The sequence below is a fragment of the Triticum dicoccoides genome, chromosome 3A (assembly GCF_002162155.2).
Source record: "Triticum dicoccoides isolate Atlit2015 ecotype Zavitan chromosome 3A, WEW_v2.0, whole genome shotgun sequence".
Classification (NCBI taxonomy): Eukaryota; Viridiplantae; Streptophyta; class Magnoliopsida; order Poales; family Poaceae; genus Triticum; species Triticum dicoccoides.
In genome coordinates, this window is record NC_041384.1 from 709,777,478 (window position 1) to 709,802,975 (window position 25,498).

At 44.4% G+C, this 25,498-nt stretch overlaps 1 protein-coding gene across 1 annotated transcript; it reads left to right on the plus strand.

Annotated features, from left to right (window-relative positions):
• The first annotated feature begins 35 nt into the window (after positions 1-35).
• Positions 36-8,749, plus strand: LOC119270373 (alpha-glucosidase 2-like). The gene is made up of 23 exons (XM_037552380.1): positions 36-424; positions 843-916; positions 1,217-1,468; positions 1,630-1,804; positions 1,923-2,009; positions 2,137-2,205; positions 2,344-2,440; positions 3,720-3,802; positions 4,160-4,267; positions 4,481-4,602; positions 4,725-4,832; positions 4,915-4,988; positions 5,561-5,686; positions 6,083-6,150; positions 6,289-6,438; positions 6,522-6,572; positions 7,124-7,180; positions 7,257-7,400; positions 7,520-7,611; positions 7,789-7,898; positions 7,993-8,056; positions 8,138-8,311; positions 8,389-8,749. Exons 1-22 carry the CDS (start codon positions 119-121, stop codon positions 8,298-8,300), a joined length of 2,580 nt encoding a protein of 859 aa, XP_037408277.1. The 5' UTR covers positions 36-118; the 3' UTR covers positions 8,301-8,311; positions 8,389-8,749.
• The last annotated feature ends 16,749 nt before the right edge of the window (positions 8,750-25,498 follow it).

Here is a 25,498-nt window from a genome sequence, read left to right on the forward strand (position 1 = left end):
TCCTGGTTGAGCGCCGCCCGCCCCCCTCCCTCTCTCCCCTGGACGCCGCACGCGCCGCAGCCTCTTCCATCGACGCGCGCCTCCATCCCAGAAACGGGGAGATCGCCGGGCTTCTCAGATGGCCAGAGGTGGCGCCACACGGCGTCCCCCCAGGAGCCACGGGGACCCTGAACCGGGCGCGCCCCGGCCCGCCGCGACCGCCGCCGCGGCAGCGCGGCGCGGTCGGCGCAGTTGGTGGCATCAGCTTCCCGCACCCTTGACGCGCTTCATGCCCGCAAGCCCCGGGACCCTGCTTCTCTGGGTGACCTTCATCAGCTTCCTGGTATACTTCTCATGGCCGTATGTGGAGTTTCGTTTGGCGAAGCGCGGGATGGAACGCTCAGTGACGCCACTTGATGCGCCCCTGATGATGGATCTTCCTCAGGTGACGATACGTAGTCCCTGCCGTCATTCCTATCAACACTTGCTATGTTAGAAACATCCTAATTGCTCCGTTAGGTGTTGTTATTATTGAAGTTATTATAGTATTATTCATGCTTTGCTAACCAGTGCGTAGTGGACTTTAGAACAATAAGGGAATGGGCCACCGCTATTCTACGTTCGAACAGCAGGTTGACATATCTGGCTTAGATGAACTGGGGCTAAACATTCAATTACATTAGTGCAACAAACTACAATTATATGTTTTCTCAGAGCTCCAGCGAAGCAATTGTTAAGCGCTAGTGAAATTTACCCAGTTCTGGATGGTTTATATGTGATGTAAGGCTCCATTTTATTGTATGTTTTGGTACCATACAGATTATATTCCTGATGCAGTGATGCTTAGTATTGTCTGTATGCAGTTCCAAGGCGAACATCAGGAGAGCTTGTATTGGGGAACTTACAGGCCGAACTTATATCTGGGAATTCGTGCTAGGTGCTTCACTTCACCCATCTCTTTTCTCTTGCCCTTTTTACAATTCTAGTTATGATGATTCTCTCTCTTAGTCATCTTGGAATATCTATGCCAATTCATCTGACGAACATTTGGCACACTTCCCTAAAAAAAGAACATTAGGCACACATATATGTTTTGTTCTCTCATTTGGTTAGTACGCATGTGGAGGTGTGATGTACTCTTTTTGCTACTGGTTCAGCTTGCTATTTTATTGTTTATTATGTTGATTATGTACTGCCAAGCCTGTGAAAAATCATGCCGCTGCAATTTATATTACAGAACCCCACGATCTCTCTTAGCTGGGTTGATGTGGCTTGACATGAGAAATGGACAATATTCTCTTCGTCACACTTGCCAAGATTTTGATAAGCTTATCAAGCATGGGTGGGAGGCTCACAATGGCAGGGACTATGGACGTCAAGAGTTGATTGATCATGCTTTACGTTTGACCACTAGCTTCCTCAAAGAGAAAGGAGAGGGAAGTGGCTACGGTGGAGATTGGGTTGTTCGACTGGAGGCACAGGACAAGAGGTATTCATCTGTTGCAAACTGAAAGAAATCATGTTTTAAACAAAGTAGTTTGTAGAATTATTTAGTGTCAAGCATGAGAAAGATATCATCTGTTATTGCTTTGCTTGCTACCTGAACATTGTATAAGGAATCAAAAGAAATTCATCTCGCCTTTATTTTAGGTCAAGTTTAAGTGAAGCCCAACAAAGCGCAACACATCTATTCTTCTATATTGCCGACGAAGATAGAAATTTGATCACTGTGGGCTCACATGAGACTTATTTAAGTGGTCATGCTCTTTTGGCGTTTGGGTTACATGACGATATTGGTGGCTGGGAGCTCCATTTGGGATCTAAGGTATACATTCTGATACTCATAACTTTAGCTTTTGTTTGGTATTTCTTACTATTAGTGTGGCGATATAATGACCCATGGTTGATATTTATGTTGTCACATATGAACTCTTTTCTCACAGGACAATGTGGAAATTCACAGAGCTGGGTTCCAGTCGATCAACATGCATGAACTAACTGATCTTGTTGAGCAAACACTAAGGAAAAATGTACCGTCTTAACTCTTTTTGTTTACCATATTATTGGAATACAAGTTTTAGAAACTTGCGTATCTCTGTATTATGTTCTGAAGTAGTGTTTTGCAATGCATTTAGCTGATTCTTTGGATCTTTCTAGGAAATGCAAACTGGGAACCTTAACCTACCAGACATGATTGAAGACTCTTCAAATATAATGATCTATCAGGTACTTCAAAGGAGACAACATGTATTACATCAATATGAATTCACAATCATACAACCTTATATATGTATCAACTGTGAACCCTAGAATAGGTCAACATACACCAGGTGCTTTATTTATGTTTTCTCTGTGTTTTTACAGGTTTCCATAAAACTTCCTGCCATAATAGACATAGTGTTCTTGTCAGGAGCTGGCTTAGACAATTCAATGATTGCAGAGCGTGTTAAAAGGCTGACAGGTGAGTTTGCTGCATAGTGCATAATCTGTAGAGATATGATCTGTTCACATGGGATTCATGTCTATCATCCATGATATGCATGCACTGAACATTTTGAAGGAGGAAACATGTGCTATTGGCTTCGTTTTTGTTTCCTTGCATAGATATCATGCCTCTTTTTACCTGCATGTTTGGTTTCTGTTTAACCTGAAATCTAGGAATTTTGAACGCACTAGCTGAACGCCCATGCGTTGCCATGTCATTTTTATTTTTTATCGTCGCAAATGTCCAGGTGTAAACTAAAAATGAACGAGAACATTCATGTATATAGAAAAGATAGCCACATAATATCATAAAATCGTTTAAATCTTACAAAACTTGCGTTGTACTTGAAGTATCTATTCCTCACATGTACTACATAGTCTACATATATACTCCACGAGGGTCATCGCAATACAAGACATAATCATATGGTTTCAAATTATTTCACAAAAACTGCTCACTGAGTGCATATTACCTAGTGCACAAACACAAGGGTTCCGTTATGCAATGTACATCGAGGACGTGTACCAATTAAAAGGGCAGCCCGGTGCATGTAGCTCCATCTTGCGCAGGGTCTGGGGAAGGGTCCGACCACTTTGGGTCTATTGTACGCAGCCTTTCCCTACATTTCTGTAAGAGGCTGTTTCCAGGACGTGTACCAATTAAGTTGCTGAAATCTTTCACCAGCTGTTTCGAGTTCTGACAGTGTGTTTGAATGCCTGCAAAACAGAAGTTAGATGTTGATTCTAAAACTGTGTTTCATTTGTTAAAAGGAACACACACTGTTGCAACAATATGGCAAAATTGTAGGAATGAAGTTTACCTTGGTATTTACTAAAAAATAAACCAATTAAAAAGAAAATTCGTCAGCATACTAACCTCCCAGGATAGTGGTGTGCAATTGCGTACTTGAAGACAAGGGCATGACAATGCTAGTCTTCCTGTGGAGGTAACAAAGAACTAATGCATGCAGCTGACAAGGATAGAATGAGAGAACAAATCGCTGCTCCTATGAATGCATATACACTGTTGAAGAACTGCTATTCTGTTCCTCTTGCTCTCTTGGCTTGCAGTTTGGTCTTTGTTGGAAGATACCGGAGGGGCGGTAAGGTACAGGTTCAGAAGGGGTTGTGGTGTTGAATTCTTACCCCTTTTTACCTGCATGTTTGGTTTCTGTTTAACCTGAAATTTAGGAATTTTGAAGTCATTGTTTCATTGTTTGTTAGTTGTTATATTAGTACTGACTTCACATTTTTAGGTCCCATGCTGAGCATGCGCCTTGAATCAAAACAGAAGCATTTTGAAGAGAGATACAATCACATTTTCAATGTCAATAATAAGGTGCCACCATGCAACTCATTGGATGAGCTTTGTGACTTTGTGATTTCCGCAATCTCTTTTTTTGCACTGGCGTGTCTCAACTATATATATATATATATATATATATATATATATATATATATATATATATATATATATATATATATAATTTTCCTAATCAAATCTGCATTTGCTTTCGTGTGTGTACATGATAGGCTGGTTCATTTTTGCTAGTGTTTGTGTGGTTGGCAGTTGCAGGACACTCTAAATGCAAATTGATCTCTTGCTAGGGAGATAAGTAGTGTTCTAGGAAGTAGATAAATCTTGACTAGAAAGGACGTCATGGATGTATGTTGATGTATTGTTGCTCTGATGCAGATCCTATCCAAAGAACTATCTGTTGGTAGAGTCGCCTTGTCAAGTCTTCTTGGTGGTATCGGCTACTTCTTCGGGCAGTCAAAAATTGCATTCCCAAAAAGTTTCATTGTAAGTTTGGGATTCATCTCATAATCTTATCTCTTCCCTTTTCCTCAGGGGTGTTGGCCGCATTACTCTGTGTATTGATCTGCTCATACTGGAACTCCTGTGTAGTTTATTTTTCTCATTAGAACTGTGTTCAATCTGTTAGTAGGCCAGATAGAAATTCTAAGTTATTGCATATCACCAAAAAATATAATGTTTGAAGCATTTCCATTGCAGCAAAAATATGGCGATAAACATATTCCATATTGGCCTGCAGCGCTATATACAGCCGTCCCAAGTCGCTCATTCTTCCCTAGGGGATTCCTGTGGCACGAGGGCTTCCATCAGTTAGTCATTTGGTAAGCATTTGATCAATTCATAATCTTTGATGCATCATGTGTGCTACACCATTTCTTTATCTGGACATTTTTGCTTTCATGCTATTGGTTTCTGTTTATTATTAACATGCACCGATTTACAGGCGCTGGGATGCTCAGATATCCATGGATATAATTGGTCATTGGTTAGATCTAATTAATGCAGATGGATGGATTCCAACAGACCAAATCTTAGGAGCTGAATCATTAAGGTTAGTGTCCACTAAAAACAAATAACTATGCTCATAGCTACTGATTTCTCAATTCCTTACATCTAGTTTTGGCTTCATGCAGCCTAGTACCCGAGAAGTTTGTTCTGCAGGACCCTTCCAATGGAAACCCTCTGACCTTATTTCTTGCGATACATGGTAGGGCATTAGTTCCTCCCTTGCTTTTTCATTTGTGTTTAGAATTGTGATATCTAAATTCTTTCCTAGATTTGCTGTTTAGTTTTGCAACTTGCATGCTTCTAAATGACAAATGTTGAAATATAATCAGGATACAAATAAAAATTCCCCATCTTTGTCAATCTTCTTTTAATTAGGAAAAATGAGCAAGGAGCTCCTTAGGATTCATTAAAGAATGAGATGGCCAGATATGCGCCTTCCTCCTGGGACTTGAACTTGGGTAGTTTTGGAGGTTAAACAACTTTCCTACCATCAGTTGGCCACTGGCCTGTTCCCCGATAACCCTCCTACTTCAGATATCCAGCGCATATAAAATAATACTCATGCAAGTGAAAACATGGCTTAGAAGTTCTACAGATTTTGTGACATTAGTTGCTTTGGCGCATGCGTATAAAATTATGTGCTGAGAGACTTATTCGCATTGGCCAAGCATCAAACGCTTTTGTTAATGTTTTGATCTGGGCAATGAACAATTGTGATTAAGTGCTTTCAATTCTGTGAATTGAATCATGTTTTTTAATTTCTCATCTCAGACTTGGCAAGTGGCATGCGTGCAAACCAGTTTTCGGGTGAGGAAGCTGAAAAAATTTCCACTTTCCTTGAAAGGGCTTATGTACGGCTGAATTCTTGTTTTCAGTGGTTCAACAGTAGACAATCTGGTGAGGTTTGCTGTTCCCTTGTTTTATATTCTTTATTTACTCTTAAGATTGACTAACCATAGGTGGCTTTGCAAATGGATATAATCTATTTTTGTTCTGGCACGCATGGGGACTGTTCAGAAAATGCTTGAACATGCTGAATCAGCAAGCTGATATGATTAGATCTATAATCATCTGACCAAAGGCGCACTCTAATTGCAGTAAGCAAATTGGCACAATTCCGAGAAAGTAACCAAAGCTAGGCCAGAAGTGAAAACAGCTAACACAGCTGATAAAATCGTCTTTTCTGTCGATCTTCTACATCAGAAGCTAACCCATTATGTTTCTACTTGTCATGTCCAGATTGCCTATCTGTTTCTCATTGATTTTTTTTTTACCTGGAAAATTTGTTTCTAGGGAAGTATGAAGGGACTTTTTTTTGGCATGGAAGAGACAGTATAACGATACGGGAGTTGAACCCAAAGGTTTTGGAACAGTTCTTAGTTGCTTGCTCCCACTACTGCTTATTAATTTGATAAAAGCTTTAGCTGTTGAGAATCGAGTTTCTTCCCTTGCCTTCTCTACATTACTGAAGCAGCATGATCACACTTAGTGTTGTACAGACATCGACATCTGGTTTGGATGACTATCCTCGTGCGTCTCACCCTAATGATGATGAACGCCATGTTGATCTTCGATGTTGGATGCTTCTTGCTACAAAATGTATGCGGTTAATTGCAGAATTGCTTAAAATGGACACCTATCTTGAGAAGGTACTGTATAAACATAACTTGTAGCTTTGCCTTAACCATTCTCCGAGTGTCTCTTCTTGAAACATTTTATTGAACTTCTACAGGATTACTATAATCTGTCAATTCAACTTTCGGATTTTGGGACCCTTAACAAGGTAATTCTCTGGAATTTCTGACAATTTCTTCTCATTTGTGGATGCTATCTTTTTTTAGATCAATCAGATATTTATTTTTGAAAAAAAGTTGATGCATTATATTTTGGATTTGAATAAATGCATTCAACGGAATGCTAATAATTACAAATATGATACAATTTTCGTATGCAACCATTTTAACTAGACAAGCTGTTGAACGGTGGTGGTTAATGCTATCGAGAACTTCAGTGTGTATTTTTTATTTTACTTCCCGCCTAAATTTGAAGGGTAACATAAGAAAATATCTTGGGAGCAGTATTGGAGAAAAACATGCTGATCTTTCTATTTTCTGCGGAGTATTCCAATATTATGGTTTCCATATGCCAGTAGAAGACCATAAAGTATTGCACGAAAGGCTCAAATTCATGATATAATATGTGCTTATTTTTTTACTCAAATAGCAATATCTGCTACATGCTTTTTATCAACTGCCATTGAGTTTATGTATGTCATGAAGGTGTTCAAGCTATTATTTGTTAGATTCATTATTGTAAGTCTTCTCATCTTTACAGATGCACTTGGATGTTAAAAGTGGTGGCTATTTTGATTATGGTAAACATACAGAAAAGGTTGGTGTTGCATTTCCTCTGAATTTGTCATTACTTACCAGACATGATGATTTTGATTTTAAGATCATTGTTGAAGGTTCGGTTGAGATGGTATGAATTAGAAGGTAAGTATGCCATGAGACGGGTACTTTTAAGAGAGACATTACAGCCTCATCTGCAATTAGTACCCCATGTTGGTTATGTCAGCCTTTTCCCCTTCATGATGGGGGCCATTCCACCAGTAAGCTCTTAACTTCCATCTACTTGTTTCTCATTTTTAGTATTCTCCATCCCAGCTTAGTGATACTGACGCTCATCTGAACTGTACCAGAGTGATAAGCACCATTTAACTTTTTGCAGGAATCATGGGTTCTTGAGAAGCAGCTGGACATCATATCTGATAGGTCTATCTTGTGGACGGATTATGGCATTCGGTCACTTTCTAGAACAAGGTATACATCTAAAGGTCACTGTTTATTTCTCTTGGTGAAGGCACCTCAAACTTTGGAACTTACAGAACATCTATGTCAAAAAGCGTAACTGGCCAGTCATATTATACTTGTGTAATGTTATTATCGGCTAAACGGGCAACTGGATTCTGAATTATAATTTGCTGACCCATGGTCCAGTTCAATGTACATGAAGCGTAATATGCCACATGCTGCTCCGTCTTGGAGAGGTCCAATTTGGATAAACATGAACTACATGATTCTTTCGGCACTTCATCACTACTCACACGGTAAAATCTTTGACACTTGCTGTGAAACAAGTAATGTAGACTTTGGTAAACTTCACTGCGTGCACGCTGATCTTAACATCATCCTGTACTGCAGCGGACGGCCCGTACATGGGCAGGGCAGGTGAGCTGTATGATGAACTAAGATCGAACCTGATTCGGTACAGCCATCTTTCCTTCTCGCATGCTGATTGAAAGTAGTTGAAGCGTAACATCTCTTATAGTCTGCTCGCATTTTGTAGGAATATTGTGCATAATTACCATGAGACAGGCTTCTTCTGGGAGAAGTATGACCAGAAGAACAGAGGCAAGGGGAAGGGCGCGAGGTCATATACAGGATGGAGTTCACTTATAGTTTTGATAATGTCAGAGTCATACCTTAGCATTGCCGACTTATCCAATTAGCCACGTAGAAGGTAACGGTCCCAAACCACATAAATTTGATCACATATTGTTATTTTCCCATGTGCTGATAAAAGTTTAGACATCTCAGGCAGTAGAGCTATGGAGCAAAGATAATCCTTGCACAGTACCTGACCGCGCGGTGATTGGACGTTACAGCCCATACCGGTGTCAGTTTGCCACGAGTATTTGAGACATGTGAAGCCATCTGAGTCCGGACTGTGAAATACAAACCGTGACACGTCTGCATGTCCCAATTTTTTTTTTTTTGCAAAATGTCTGCATGTCCCATTGCTGTAAATATTTATGCCTTTCAATGGGACCGTTGGGTCCTCGTGTGCGTTAGGTCGGAAATTATTGTGTTTTGTTTCAAGAAAGTTCACCAGAGTTTCTACTCGGGTATATGAGTGCTATTTTTCATGAAAATTCGCATGATTAAATTCTACTGGATATTCATCTGTACCAAGTTTATTATACCTGAAAATTTGATTACCAATGTTAAAAAATGGCCCCTATTCCGCCAAAAAAAATGACCCACATGGCGCCTTGTGGGAGCGTCCGACACAGGTGGCCAGGGATGCCATGTCGGATATCGATAGGTGGGCCAGGCCTGGCAGTGGCACAACAGATCTACTTCACTTTACCTTTCTTCATTCCATTTCTCCCGCCCGATGCTCCTGTTTCCTGTCTAACCCACGCCCTCGTCGTCCACGCACACCGTTTGCCCCCCTCGCCGCCATGCTGTCGAAGGGACCAAAGGCGGCGACAATGACGACCTATGCCAAGCCACGCAAGAAGCTGGTGCCTAAGGGCATGTACAATGGTGGCATATGGATACATATGCCTCATAACAAAAAATAATTTGAGGCATCTACATTAATTTTTTTTCTCCATGCAAGCTATCACTAGTGGGCCTCATTAAGAAATAAAAAATAAAGACTAGTACACATGCATCTCTACTTTTCACTTAACCTTTTCAGCTTTTGTCACCGGACCATATTTTTTCTCTTCAAGCACCCGCCTTCTGAAAAGGATCCCGCTTCTCTATCCGAACCTACTTTACGTCATATCCGATCCTACATGACATGCGAGGCATCACCTTGAGGCTATGCATTGTACATGCCCTAAGGTGAGGCCAGATGGGATGTCAGCTGCGGAGTGGGAGGCTGACAGCATCCGCCGGAAATACTCGAGGGCGGAACGGAGGGGGTGGCCTGTCAATGATACCATCAAGAAGGCGGCGATGAACCTTGCCACCTTTAGCCAAGGGAGCACCGTGGTGGTGCTCCGTTCCAGGAGTGCATCGCCGTCTTTCCCCGTGTTAACGTATCTGTGTATGTATCTACATGTATGTATACCATTGTAATGTGTTGTAACGATCTCCTAGTCCTTAGGATCGCCAGGTCCACTCCCCGCACTGGCCTGCGTGCCTCTCGTTGCGGGAGTCGTTGTGATCAGGCTATTTGTACCCTGTAACTTCTGTCCATAATCAACATGATTTCATAACAGCTATTTCCTCCGTCTATCTTGGTATCAGATACCATGGCCTTCGAGGACATCTTCGGCGACCTCCCTTCCTCTGCTGATGCCGCCACCGCCGTGTCCTCCCCTCCTAGTTCCATCCCCGCTGCCTCTTCTGCCCTCTCCACCAAGGTCACACCTCCTCCCCACCCACCCCACGATCAGGGACGGATTCAAGGGGTGACGAGGGGGGGCGAGACCCCCCCTAACGATCTAGTCACACCTTAATAGCGATCAGTTGGTCGCTAATTTTTCTTCGTAAACAACTGTCCGTGACTTGCTTCGGCCCCCCTGTGCCTCGCATGGCCAGAGCCCATGTACTGTTGTCACAAGCGATTGCAGCCAAAAGGCCCAAATTCCTGAAAAATAAGAATGGAAGGTAGCCCACAATGGAAACAAAGAGGCCGCGCGCCAGGCTAGGAAGCAGCGGTAATCCCTCAAAAAAGGCTAGGAAGAAGTACGCACGGTTGAGATCTCCTGTAAATCTAATCGCTTCGTTGCCAACCTGCTAAAAAAACTGCTCCTCGATCGAGCCTGCCGCCGGCCATCTGCTAGATCTTCTATCAAATCTCTCCTTCGAGAAGGGAAAAGGACAGGAAAAGTATCGATGTGTCGACCCCGCATTCTTGTCGGCCGGCCGTATGGACGAGCAACCAAACGAGGGTAAAAAGGTTAGTGTTTACTTACTTTTTAGCATTAGATTAGGTTGTCTCTCAAACCCTAGAAGTTGTAACTGTAGAACTACATGAATGAACAATTAGCTCATCACACGATTTGGTCTCAGATTCCCAATATTGCGGCCGCTGCCCGCTTGCTGCCATCAGCCACCATCAGGAAGCACAATTGTTTGTGATTGGTTGCATCTCCTCTACATCCAAACTTGACTAAACGGTGACTCTGTAGTCTGTAATGGCCGCCGCTGATCTCTGTTGCCGGCTTGCTGCCAGCATGCACCATCTTCCATGGCGGGAATGGATCGTTTCATGAGGTATAAATGTATAATAATTATTATTTTGACATCAGTATATTATTAATATGGTAATCCCTAAAGCATTAGATAGTAGCAGATGTAGTTACATGTGTTTACTCGACGATAGGTAAATACCTAGTTTATCTATTCTCTCGGTTTAGCTGTTTTTTTCTGGACAAAACACATATTGCTCTTTTCAAGCCATTTGCTTCAAGTCAAAACGCTTTACATTGAAACTCTGAATTCAACATGCTAATCATATGATTATGTAGCTAACTGTAGAGGTATAGTAATCTCTTTCGCTCCCCCTATGTTCAAATCCTGGCTCCGTCCCTGCCCACGATCCTCAGTCTCTTCTGAACTTCCATCAAGACCACATCTCAAATCACATCAAGTTCAAACTCGATCCCTCGGAGAACAACTACATCAAGTGACGTACTTTCTTCAACTTCGTTCTTCTCCAGCATCGCGTCCAGCACCATGTTCTTCACCCGCCCCCTGCCAATCCCGACGCCGCCTGGCTTGCCGTGGATCAACGGCTGACCCTTTGGATCCTCTTCACCCTGGCTGACTCCCTCCTCGAGCTCATCATGGGGGGCGCCAACGATGCGTACACGGTGTGGACTCGCGTGCGGGACTACTTCCAGTCCAACCAGGGGGCTCGCTACCTTCATCTCACGCGCCAATTCCGCAACCTCAAGCAGGGGAACCTCACCGTCTCCGACTACGCCCGGCTATTTAAGCCGGTTAACGCAATTCTCTCGAGGCGAGGTGGTACTAAAAAAGATTTACGCCACGTGTAGTTGACTTGGTGACGCGCTGGCCGACCCATTAAACGCACCGGGCTCGGTTGTTGGGCCTTAGTTGTTTTCTAAAGTATTATTTATCATGAAAACATTAAAGTTGCAGGAAAAAATGTCTGAAAAACAAAGCCAAAATTTGTAATCAATTTCATGCTATATTTGCACTCGCTGAGTCAAGCGAGGCGTCCGAGTGTGGATTAAAAAATTCTTTTTTTATAATTATGGAATTTAAAACAAGATATTGTGTTTTAATGCTAACAATTTAATATCCACGTATAGAAATATGTTTGATTTTGAGAAATGTGTATGAAATTGTAAACAAGTTGTTATTAATAATTTTTGGGCTTAGAATTTAACAAAAGTTTGGGTTTGGAATAATTTTGAGGTCTCCTCTTTGAAAATGTTCTTGTACAGAAAAAATGTTGTAATATTTTTAACTATTGTATTTTTGATTTCTGTTATTTATCTACGACAAAAATTCTTTGAATGTCAGAAAGCAATGAAAACCCTAGAAAATCCATACAACGTTGAAAAGCGACCAAATTGACAGGAATGCTTCTAATGTTGATACAATTTTTTAGAAAACATTTGGGTCATGTGGCACCCCGGCTAAGAGCAACCGGTTTACCTTGTATTGCCAGTCCAGAGATCATGTCTTCTGGCAACACACAACAACTTGGTACAGAAAATAACTGCTTTATTGATCTCTTGCAGATACATAGGTTCGAATATTACATGACAGGCGAGGCCAAGCGGCACACACGATGCGGCTGCACTTACGTACACAGTAAACATCTCAGGGGCTTCGACGATAAGGGAAACTCCTGCTCGGCAGCGGAAGGACAAGCTAGCGGGACTCCACTCCGCAAGGACACTGCTGGGACACGGCCTAGAACGCGGCGTACCGATCGACATCAACTCCTTGCCCGTCTTCTCCTGCATCTGGCATGACACGCCAGGTGAGTACTTGGAATGTACCCACAAACACACAACAAACAAAGCAAACACGACAAACAATAACAAGGCATTTAACATGTTAATGCATGAGCATGAACATGATACTATAATTCATGATGTGTACGTGGGTTATTATCACGGTCCCTCAGACTCTCTTACCATCTCGGGGTTACCTCGTAGCCACCATCAACATCTTACCATCGCGATCATCACTCGATCACAACAATACCAACCATATGATCATCACACGATCACCAACTTCTACTTGTGCCATTTCGGTGTTATTAAGTGTGCAGGTTAATTATTTCTGTTGACCCACATTATGACCTACTACGAACCGTGCTCATATCCGAGGACACGGCTATCTATAAATTATACACTCTGCAGAGGTCAGTACACTATACCCACACCATGGAACTGATGGCCTCGTGCTCTTATTCTGGTGGACCAACGACGTTGCAACAAAACCAATCTATTGCATAACACTCTCCCAGCCACTCCGACAAACTCCCATTTGGGCTATGTCATGAGTGGCCCCAATGTCATCTCGTGACATCCTCCACATATGTGGCAGCCACCGTGGTGGCAAAACCAAAACAAACACGTCCCAAACGGGGACATCGGTACCGTACAACTCGATCACGATCTGACGATGCAGCTCTTGAGGAAATATGCCCTAGAGGCAATAATAAAGTTATTATTTATTTCCTTATAATCATGATAAATGTTTATTATTCATGCTAGAATTGTATTAACCGGAAACATAATACATGTGTGAATACATAGACAAACAAAGTGTCACTAGTATGCCTCTACTTGACTAGCTCGTTAATCAAAGATGGTTATGTTTCCTAACCATGAACAATGAGTTGTTATTTGATTAACGGGATCACATCATTAAGAGAATGATCTGATTGACATGACCCATTCCATTAGCTTAGCACCCGATCGTTTAGTATGTTGCTATTGCTTTCTTCATGACTTATACATGTTCCTATAACTATGAGATTATGCAACTCCCGTTTAGGAACACTTTGGGTACTACCAAACGTCACAACGTAACTGGGTGATTATAAAGGAGTACTACAGGTGTCTCCAAAGGTACATGTTGGGTTGGCGTATTTCGAGATTAGGTTTTGTCACTCCGATTGTCGGAGAGGTATCTCTGGGCCCTCTCGGTAATGCACATCACATAAGCCTTGCAAGCATTACAACTAATATGTTAGTTGTTAGATGATGTATTACGGAACGAGTAAAGAGACTTGCCGGTAACGAGATTGAACTAGGTATTGGATACCGACGATCGAATCTCGGGCAAGTAACATACCGATGACAAAGGGAACAACGTATGTTGTTATGCGGTCTGACCGATAAAGATCTTCGTAGAATATGTAGGAGCCAATATGGGCATCCAGGTCCCGCTATTGGTTATTGACCGGAGACGTGTCTCGGTCATGTCTACATTGTTCTCGAACCCGTAGGGTCCGCACGCTTAAGGTTACATTGACAGTTATATTATGAGTTTATGCATTTTTGTGTACCTAAGGTTGTTCGAAGTCCCGGATGTGATCACGGACATGACGAGGAGTCTCGAAATGGTCGAGACGTAAAGATTGATATATTGGAAGCCTATGTTTGGATATCGGAAGTGTTCCGGGTGAAATCGGGATTTTACCGGAGTACCGGGAGGTTACCGGAACCCCCCGGGAGCTATATGGGCCTTAGTGGGCTTTAGTGGAAAGGATAAAGGGGCAGCCCAAGGTGGCTGTGCGCCTCCCCCCTTCCCCTAGTCCTATTAGGACTAGGAGAGGTGGCCGGCCCCCTCTCTCTCTTTCCCCCCTCAAGGAATCCTATTCCAACTAGGATTGGGGGGGGGGGAATCCTACTCCGAGAGGGAGTAGGACTCTCCTGGCGCGCCACACCTTGGCCGGCCAGCCTCCCCCCTCTAGTCCTTTATATACTAAGGCAGAGGCACCCTATAACACACAAGTTGATCCAGATGATCTATTCCTTAGCCGTGTGCGGTGCTCCCAGCCACCATAGTCCTCGATAATACTGTAGCGGAGTTTAGGCGAAGTCCTGCTGCCGTAGTACATCAAGATCGTCACCACGCCGTCGTGCTGACGGAACTCTTCCCCGACACTTTGCTGGATCGGAGTCCGGGGATCGTCATCGAGCTGAACGTGTGCTCAAACTCGGAGGTGTCGTAGTTTCGGTGCTTGATCGGTTGGATCGTGAAGACGTACGACTACTTCCTCTACGTTGTGTCAACGCTTCCGCAGTCGGTCTGCGTGGGTACGTAGACAACACTCCCCTCTCGTTGCTATGCATCACCATGATCTTGCGTGTGCGTAGGAAAATTGTTGAAATTACTACGAAACCCAACAGTGGCATCAGAGCCTGGTTATTTATGTTGATGTTATATGCACGAGTAGAACACAAGTGAGTTGTGGGCGATATAAGTCATACTGCCTACCAGCATGTCATACTTTGGTTCGGCGGCATTGTTGGACGAGACGACCCGGACCAACATTACGCGTACGCTTACGCGAGACCGGTTCCCCCGACGTGCTTTGCACATAGGTGGCTTGCGGGCGACTGTCTCTCCAACTTTAGTTGAACCAAGTGTGGCTACGCCTGGTCCTTGCGAAGGTTAAAACGGAGTCTATTTGACAAACTATCGTTGTGGTTTTGATGCGTAGGTGAGATTGGTTCTTGCTTAAGCCCGTAGCAGGCACGTAAAACTTGCAACAACAAAGTAGAGGACGTCTATCTTGTTTTTGCAGGGCATGTTGTGATGTGATATAGTCAAGGCATGATGCTAAATTTTATTGTATGAGATGATCATATTTTGTAACCGAGTTATCGGCAACTGGCAGGAGCCATATGGTTGTCGCTTTATTGTATGCAATGCAATCGCGATGTAATGCTTACTTTATTACTAAACGGTAGTGATAGTCGTGGAAGCATAAGATTGGCGAGACGACAACGATGCTACGATGGAGATCAAGGTGTCACGCCGGTGACGATGGTGATCATGACGGTGCTTCGGAGATGGAGATCACAAGCACAAGATGATGATGGCCATATCATATCACTTATATTGATTGCATGTGATGTTTATCTTTTTATTGCATCTTATCTTGCTTTGATTGACGGTAGCATTATAAGATGATCTCTCACTAAATTATCAAGAAGTGTTCTCCCTGAGTATGCACCGTTGCCAAAGTTCGTTGTGCCCAGACACCATGTGATGATCGGGTGTGATAAGCTCTACGTCCATCTACAACGGGTGCAAGCCAGTTTTGCACACGCAGAATACTCAGGTTAAACTTGACGAGCCTAGCATATGCAGATATGGCCTCGGAACACGGAGACCGAAAGGTCGAGCGTGAATCATATAGTAGATATGATCAACATAACGATGTTCACCATTGAAAACTACTCCATCTCACGTGATGATCGGTTATGGTTTAGTTGATTTGTATCACGTGATCACTTAGAGGATTAGAGGGATGTCTATCTAAGTGGGAGTTCTTAAGTAATTTGATTAATTGAACTTAAACTTATCATGAACTTAGTACCTGATAGTATCTTGCATGTTTATGTTGATTGTAGATAGATGGCTCATGCTGTTGTTCCGTTGAATTTTAATGCGTTCCTTGAGAAAGCAAAGTTGAAAGATGATGGTAGCAATTATACGGACTGGGTCCGTAACTTGAGGATTATCCTCATTGCTGCTCAGAAGAATTACGTCCTGGAAGCACCGCTAGGTGCCAGGCCTGCTGCTGGAGCAACACCAGATGTTATGAACGTCTGGCAGAGCAAAGCTGATGACTACTCGATAGTTCAGTGTGCCATGCTTTACGGCTTAGAATCGGGACTTCAACGACGTTTTGAACGTCATGGAGCATATGAGATGTTCCAGGAGTTGAAGTTAATATTTCAAGCAAATGCCCGGATTGAGAGATATGAAGTCTTCAATAAGTTCTATAGCTGCAAGATGGAGGAGAACAGTTCTGTCAGTGAGCATATACTCAAAATGTCTGGGTATAATAATCAATTGATTCAATTGGGAGTTAATCTTCCGGATGATTGCGTCATTGATAGAATTCTCCAATCATTGCCACCAAGCTACAAGAGCTTCGTGATGAACTATAATATGTAAGGGATGAACAAGACTATTCCCGAGCTCTTTGCAATGCTGAAAGCTGCGGAGGTAGAAATCAAGAAGGAGCATCAAGTGTTGATGGTTAACAAGACCACTAGTTTCAAGAAAAAGGGCAAAGGGAAGAAGAAGGGGAACTTCAAGAAGAACAGCAAGCAAGTTGCTGCTCATGAGAAGAAACCCAAGTCTGGACCTAAGCCTGAAACTGAGTGCTTCTACTGCAAGCAGATTGGTCACTGGAAGCGGAACTGCCCCAAGTATTTGGCGGAGAAGAAGGATGGCAAGGTGAACAAAGGTATATGTGATATACATGTTATTGATGTGTACCTTACTAGAGCTCGCAGTAGCACCTGGGTATTTGATACTGGTTCTGTTGCTAATATTTGCAACTCGAAACAGGGACTAAGGATTAAGCGAACACTGGCAAAGCACGAGGTGACGATGCGCGTGGGAAACGGTTCCAAAGTCGATGTGATCGCGGTCGGCACGCTACCTCTACATCTACCTTCGAGATTAGTATTAGACCTAAATAATTGTTATTTGGTGCCAGCGTTGAGCATGAACATTATATCTGGATCTTGTTTAATGTGAGACGGTTATTCATTTAAATCAGAGAATAATGGTTGTTCTATTTATATGAGTAATATCTTTTATGGTCATGCACCCTTGAAAAGTGGTCTATTCTTATTGAATCTCGATAGTAGTAATACACATATTCATAATGTTGAAACCAAAAGATGCAGAGTTGATAATGAAAGTGCAACTTATTTGTGGCACTGTCGTTTAGGTCATATCAGTGTAAAGCGCATGAAGAAACTCCATACCGATGGACTTTTAGAACCACTTGATTATGAATCACTTGGTACTTGCGAACCGTGCCTCATGGGCAAGATGACTAAAACACCGTTCTCCGGTACTATGGAGAGAGCAACAGATTTGTTGGAAATCATACATACCGATGTATGTGGTCCGATGAATATTGAGGCTCGTGGCGGATATCGTTATTTTCTCACCTTCACAGATGATTTAAGCAGATATGGGTATATCTACTTAATGAAACATAAGTCTGAAACATTTGAAAAGTTCAAAGAATTTCAGAGTGAAGTTGAAAATCATCGTAACAAGAAAATAAAGTTTCTACGATCTGATCGTGGAGGAGAATATTTGAGTTACGAGTTTGGTGTACATTTGAAAAACTGTGGAATAGTTTCGCAACTCACGCCACCCGGAACACCACAGCGTAATGGTGTGTCCGAACGTCGTAATCGTACTTTACTAGATATGGTGCGATCTATGATGTCTCCTACAGATTTACCGCCATCGTTTTGGGGTTATGCTTTAGAGACGGCCGCATTCACGTTAAATAGGGCACCATCAAAATCCGTTGAGACGACACCTTATGAACTATGGTTTGGCAAGAAACCAAAGTTGTCGTTTCTTAAAGTTTGGGGCTGCGATGCTTATGTGAAAAAACTTCAACCTGATAAGCTCGAACCCAAATCGGAGAAATGTGTCTTCATAGGATACCCAAAGGAGACTGTTGGGTACACCTTCTATCACAGATCCGAAGGCAAGACATTCGTTGCTAAGAATGGATCCTTTCTAGAGAAGGAGTTTCTCACGAAAGAAGTGAGTGGGAGGAAAGTAGAACTTGACGAGGTAACTGTACCTGCTCCCTTACTGGAAAGTAGTACATCACAGAAAACTGTTTCAGTGACACCTACACCAGTTAGTGAGGAAGCTAATGATAATGATCATGAAACTTCAGATCAAGATACTACTGAACCTCGTAGATCAACCAGAGTAAGATCCGCGCCAGAGTGGTACGGTAATCCTGTTATGGAAGTCATGCTACTAGATCATGATGAACCTACGAACTATGAAGAAGTGATGGTGAGCCCAGATTCCGCAAAATGGCTTGAAGCCATGAAATCTGAGATGGGATCCATGTATGAGAACAAAGTATGGACTTTGGTTGACTTGCCCGATGATCGGCAAGCAATTGAGAATAAATGGATCTTAAAGAAGAAGACTGACGCTGACAGTAATATTACTGTCTACAAAGCTCGACTTGTCGCAAAAGGTTTTCGGCAAGTTCAAGGGATTGACTACGATGAGACCTTCTCACCCGTAGCGATGCTTAAGTCTGTCCGAATCATGTTAACAATTGCCGCATTTTATGATTATGAAATTTGGCAGATGGATGTCAAAACTGCATTCCTGAATGGATTTCTGGAAGAAGGGTTGTATATGATGCAACCGGAAGGTTTTGTCGATCCAAAGGGAGCTAACAAAGTGTGCAAGCTCCAGCGATCCATTTATGGACTGGTGCAAGCCTCTCAGAGTTGGAATAAACGCTTTGATAGTGTGATCAAAGTATTTGGTTTTATACAGACTTTCGGAGAAGCCTGTATTTACAAGAAAGTGAGTGGGAGCTCTGTAGCATTTCTGATATTATATGTGGATGACATATTACTAATTGGAAATGATATAGAATTTCTGGATAGCATAAAGGGATACTTGAATAAGAGTTTTTCAATGAAAGACCTCGGTAAAGCTGCTTACATATTAGGCATTAAGATCTATAGAGATAGATCAAGACGCTTAATTGGACTTTCACAAAGCACATACCTTGACAAAGTTTTGAAGAAGTTCAAAATGGATCAAGCAAAGAAAGGGTTCTTGCCTGTGTTACAAGGTGTGAAGTTGAGTAAGACTCAATGCCCGACCACTGCAGAAGATAGAGAGAAAATGAAAGATGTTCCCTATGCTTCAGCCATAGGCTCTATCATGTATGCAATGCTGTGTACCAGACCTAATGTGTGCCTTGCTGTAAGTTTAGCAGGGAGGTACCAAAGTAATCCAGGAGTGGATCATTGGACAGCGGTCAAGAACATCCTGAAATACCTGAAAAGGACTAAGGATATGTTTCTCGTATATGGAGGTGACAAAGAGCTCACCGTAAAAGGTTACGTTGATGCAAGCTTTGACACTGATCTGGACGATTCTAAATCGCAAACCGGATACGTGTTTACATTAAACGGTGGAGCTGTCAGTTGGTGCAGTTCTAAACAAAGCGTCGTAGCGGGATCTACATGTGAAGCGGAGTACATAACTGCTTCGGAAGCAGCGAACGAAGGAGTCTGGATGAAGGAGTTCATATCCGATCTAGGTGTCATGCCTAGTGCATCAGGTCCAATGAAAATCTTTTGTGACAATACTGGTGCAATTGCCTTGGCAAAAGGAATCCAGATTTCACAAAAGGACCAAGCACATCAAGAGACGCTTCAACTCCATCCGGGATTTAGTCCAGGTGGGAGACATAGAGATTTGCAAGATACATACGGATCTGAATGTTGCAGACCCATTGACTAAGCCTCTTCCACGAGCAAAACATGATCAGCACCAAGGCTCTATGGGTGTTAGAATCATTACGGTGTAATCTAGATTATTGACTCTAGTGCAAGTGAGAGACTGAAGGAAATATGCCCTAGAGGCAATAATAAAGTTATTATTTATTTCCTTATAATCATGATAAATGTTTATTATTCATGCTAGAATTGTATTAACCGGAAACATAATACATGTGTGAATACATAGACAAACAAAGTGTCACTAGTATGCCTCTACTTGACTAGCTCGTTAATCAAAGATGGTTATGTTTCCTAACCATGAACAATGAGTTGTTATTTGATTAACGGGATCACATCATTAAGAGAATGATCTGATTGACATGACCCATTCCATTAGCTTAGCACCCGATCGTTTAGTATGTTGCTATTGCTTTCTTCATGACTTATACATGTTCCTATAACTATGAGATTATGCAACTCCCGTTTACCGGAGGAACACTTTGGGTACTACCAAACGTCACAACGTAACTGGGTGATTATAAAGGAGTACTACAGGTGTCTCCAAAGGTACATGTTGGGTTGGCGTATTTCGAGATTAGGTTTTGTCACTCCGATTGTCGGAGAGGTATCTCTGGGCCCTCTCGGTAATGCACATCACATAAGCCTTGCAAGCATTACAACTAATATGTTAGTTGTGAGATGATGTATTACCGAACGAGTAAAGAGACTTGCCGGTAACGAGATTGAACTAGGTATTGGATACCGACGATCGAATCTCGGGCAAGTAACATACCGATGACAAAGGGAACAACGTATGTTGTTATGCGGTCTGACCGATAAAGATCTTCGTAGAATATGTAGGAGCCAATATGGGCATCCAGGTCCCGCTATTGGTTATTGACCGGAGACGTGTCTCGGTCATGTCTACATTGTTCTCGAACCCGTAGGGTCCGCACGCTTAAGGTTACGATGACAGTTATATTATGAGTTTATGAATTTTTGTGTACCTAAGGTTGTTCGAAGTCCCGGATGTGATCACGGACATGACGAGGAGTCTCGAAATGGTCGAGACGTAAAGATTGATATATTGGAAGCCTATGTTTGGATATCGGAAGTGTTCCGGGTGAAATCGGGATTTTACTGGAGTACCGGGAGGTTACCGGAACCCTCCGGGAGCTATATGGGCCTTAGTGGGCTTTAGTGGAAAGGAGAAAGGGGCAGCCCAAGGTGGCTGTGCGCCTCCCCCTTCCCCTAGTCCTATTAGGACTAGGAGAGGTGGCCGGCCCCCTCTCTCTCTTTCCCCCCTCAAGGAATCCTATTCCAACTAGGATTGGGGGGGGGGGATCCTACTCCCAGAGGGAGTAGGACTCTCCTGGCGCGCCACACCTTGGCCGGCCAGCCTCCCCCCTCTAGTCCTTTATATACTGAGGCAGAGGCACCCTAGAACACACAAGTTGATCCACGTGATCTATTCCTTAGCCGTGTGCGGTGCTCCCAGCCACCATAGACCTCGATAATACTGTAGCGGAGTTTAGGCGAAGCCCTGCTGTCGTAGTACATCAAGATCGTCACCACGCCGTCGTGCTGACGGAAATCTTCCCCGACACTTTGCTGGATCGGAGTCCGGGGATCATCATCGAGCTGAACGTGTGCTCGAACTCGAAGGTGCCGTAGTTTCGGTGCTTGATCGGTTGGATCATGAAGACGTACGACTACTTCCTCTACATTGTGTCAACGCTTCCGCAGTCGGTCTGCATGGGTACGTAGACAACACTCTCCCCTCTTGTTGCTATGCATCACCATGATCTTGCGTGTGCGTAGGAAATTTTTTGAAATTACTACGAAACCCAACAGCTCTTGCACGGCCTCGACGCCCGCCTCGATACCATCCGCACTCTCCTAAGCGACACGGATCTGCTCCCTCCCTTCGCCGTCGTGCGCTCCCGCCTGGATCTGGCGAAGTACAACATCAACCTCCGAGCCGCGAAGGTGGGCTCCGCGGCGCTCACCATCTCCGACGGCCCTGGCTCCTCCAACGATCATGGCGATTGCGGTGACCGTGGCGACCGCTCCAATCGTGGTGACCGCGCCCCTGCCCCTGGTCGCGGCTCTGGTGGCCCGTGCGGCAACAACGGCGGTGATCGCGGCCGTGGGTGTGGCCGCAACGGCGGCCGTGGTCGAGGGCGCTCTGACAACGGCGGGCGCAGCTCTCAACCCCAACCACAGCAGTCGCCGTGGACCGGCTACCTCGCCCCATACGGTATGGTGTTGCCTGCTCCGCGCCCTGGCTAGACTCCCCCAATGCCGCCGGGGTTCTCGGCCCTCATCCGGGTGTGCACTGTCACGCCTACACCATGGTGCTCCCTGGGCCGCCCGCCCCGTTGTCTGCACCGCCGGCTTCATCACCGTACCACTTCGGAGCGCCTTCTTGGGACCAGGCCGCCCTCTTCAACGAGGCCTACAGCCAGCACGGCCTCCCCGCGCATGGCACCGACTGGATCCTTGACTCCAGCGCGACCACTCACGTCACCGGTAATGCAGGTAACCTCTCCTCATTTCGTCCTTTCCCAAAGCATTTTTCTTCAAGCATCATTGTTGGCAATGGCGATCGTCTTCCCATCCTTGGCACCGGCTCCACCAAACTCCCTCCCACCAATCTCTCTCTCAACGATGTTGTGGTCTGCCCTAACATTGTTAAGGACCTCATTTTTGTTCGCAAACTATCTACTGATAATTCTGTTGCTATTGAGTTTAACCCCCATGGTTTTTTTGTGAAGGCCCTGAAGGAAATATGCCCTAGAGGCAATAATAAAGTTGTTATTTATATTTCCTTATATCATAATAAATGTTTATTATTCATGCTAGAATTGTATTAACCGGAAACTTAGTACATGTGTGAATACATAGACAAACAGAGTGTCACTAGTTTGCCTCTACTTGACTAGCTCGTTGAATCAAAGATGGTTAAGTTTCCTAGCCATAGACATGAGTTTTTATTTGATTAACGGGATCACATCATTAGAGAATGATGTGATTGACTTGACCCATTCCGTTAGCTTAGCACGATGATCGTTTAGTTTGTTGCTACTGCTTTCTTCATGACTTATACATGTTCCTCTGACTATGAGATTATGCAACTCCCGAATATAGGATGAACACTTTGTGTGCTACCAAACGTCACAACATAACTGGGTGATTATAAAGGTGCTCTACAGGTGTCTCCGATGGTACTTGTTGAGTTGGCATAGATCAATATTAGGATTTGTCACTCCGATTGTCGGAGAGGTATCTCTGGGCCCTTTCGGTAATGCACATCACTATAAGCCTTGCAAGCAATGCAACTAATGAGCTGGTTGCGAGATGATGCATTACAGAACGAGTAAAGAGACTTGCCGGTAACGAGATTGTGATCCGAGGGGCCTCTAGCCTGATAGCACTAACCATCACGTGGGCATAGTGTCGGGGATATACCCCACGGTATGACCCGGCCGGACTTGGTGATTCACTGGTGACCCGCCTTGACTTGGTGACTCACTAAGTGACCCGCCCGGATCTCTCCACTCACTGATGACCCGGACGAGCCAGGTGACTCACTAATGACCTGGCCGGCGGAGCAGAGGAGCAACAAGACCCGGTGGCCCAAGCACACGGTTCATGGAAGGCCGGCTTGTATTATGGTGGGCCGGATTAAGAGGAAAGCATAAGGAATATTCCCTTACAAAGAAAGCAAGACTAGGACTCCACTTGTAATAGAGTAATCGTAATCCTAATAGGACTAGTTATGTAAACCGCCCCTCCAACATATATAAGGAGGGGCAGGGCACCCCAAGAGGGACAAGATTCACAAGTTCCACAAGTTTGATAAGTTAGGGTTAGACAAACAAGTCTATAGCTCTCGAGTTAGAGCACCAGTGTAATCGTGATCATCATCATCAATATCAATGAAGCAGGATGTAGGCTTTTACCTCCCCCGTGAGGGGCCGAACCTGGGTAAAACCTTGTGTCTCTTGTCCCACTCAACCCCTCTCAAGCTGCCACATAGATGTGTTGGCCTCACGACTAAGTCCTTTCAACGAGGACATCTGCCGTGACAATTCTACGACAATTGGCGCCCACCGTGGGGCTATCGCACGGTGGTTTGGAGTTCTTGAAGGGCAGCTTCGATGGACTCAAGGGATACGCCTGTTGGGGAACGTAGCAGAAATTCCAAATTTTCCTACGCGTCACCAAGATCTATCTATGGAGAAACCAGCTACGAGTAGAAGGAGAGTGCATCTACATACCCTTGTAGATCGCTAAGCGGAAGCGTTCAAGTGAACGGGGTTGATGGAGTCGTACTCGTCGTGATTCAAATCACCGATGACCAAGTGCCGAACGGACGGCACCTCCGCGTTCAACACACGTACAGCCCGGTGACGTCTCCCACGCCTTGATCCAGCAAGGAGAGAGGGAGAGGTTGAGGAAGACTCCATCCAGCAGCAGCACAACGGTGTGGTGGTGATGGAGGAGCGTGGCAATCCTGCAGGGCTTCGCCAAGCACCTACGGGAGAGGAGGAGGTGTCACGGGAGGGAGGGAGGCGCCAAGGGCTCAGGTATGGATGCCCTCCCTCCCCTCCACTATATATAGGGGCAGGGGAGAGGGGGGAGGCGCAGCCTTGCCCCCTACTCCAAGAAAGGGGTGCGGCCAAGAGGGGGGGAGGAGTCCATCCTCCCCAAGGCACCTCGGAGGTGCCTTCCCCCTCGAGGACTCTTCCCTCTAGGGTTCCCTAGGCGCATGGGCCTCTTGGGGCTGGTGCCCTTGGCCCATGTAGGCCAAGGCGCACCCCCTACAGCCCATGTGGCCCCCCGGGGCAGGTGGCCCCACCCGGTGGGCCCCCGGGACCCTTCCGGTGGTCCCGGTACAATACCGATGACCCCGAAACTTGTCCCGATGGCCGAAACAGGACTTCCTATATATACATCTTTACCTCCGGACCATTCCGGAACTCCTCGTGACGTCCGGGATCTCATCCGGGACTCCGAACAACATTCGGTTACCACATACAAGCTTCCTTTATAACCCTAGCGTCATCGAACCTTAAGTGTGTAGACCCTACGGGTTCGGGAGACATGCAGACATGACCGAGACGTTCTCCGGTCAATAACCAACAGCGGGATCTGGATACCCATGTTGGCTCCCACATGTTCCACGATGATCTCATCGGATGAACCACGATGTCAAGGACTTAATCAATCCCGTATTCAATTCCCTTTGTCTAGCGGTATTTTACTTGCCCGAGATTCGATCGTCGGTATACCGATACCTTGTTCAATCTCGTTACCGGCAAGTCACTTTACTCGTTCCGTAACACATCATCCCGTGATCAACTCCTTGGTCACATTGCGCATATGATGATGTCCTACCGAGTGGGCCCAGAGATACCTCTCCA

What these genes read in the sequence shown, in the direction of transcription:
- LOC119270373 (XM_037552380.1), top strand. Translation starts at nt 119, where the DNA reads ATGGCCAGAGGTGGCGCCACACGGCGTCCCCCCAGGAGCCACGGGGAC. An exon ending in CTTATTTCTTGCGATACATG is followed by an intron (nt 4,989 to 5,560) that starts GTAGGGCATTAG and finishes TTCTCATCTCAG; the next exon opens with ACTTGGCAAGTGGCATGCGT. An exon ending in TGATGGGGGCCATTCCACCA is followed by an intron (nt 7,401 to 7,519) that starts GTAAGCTCTTAA and finishes AACTTTTTGCAG; the next exon opens with GAATCATGGGTTCTTGAGAA.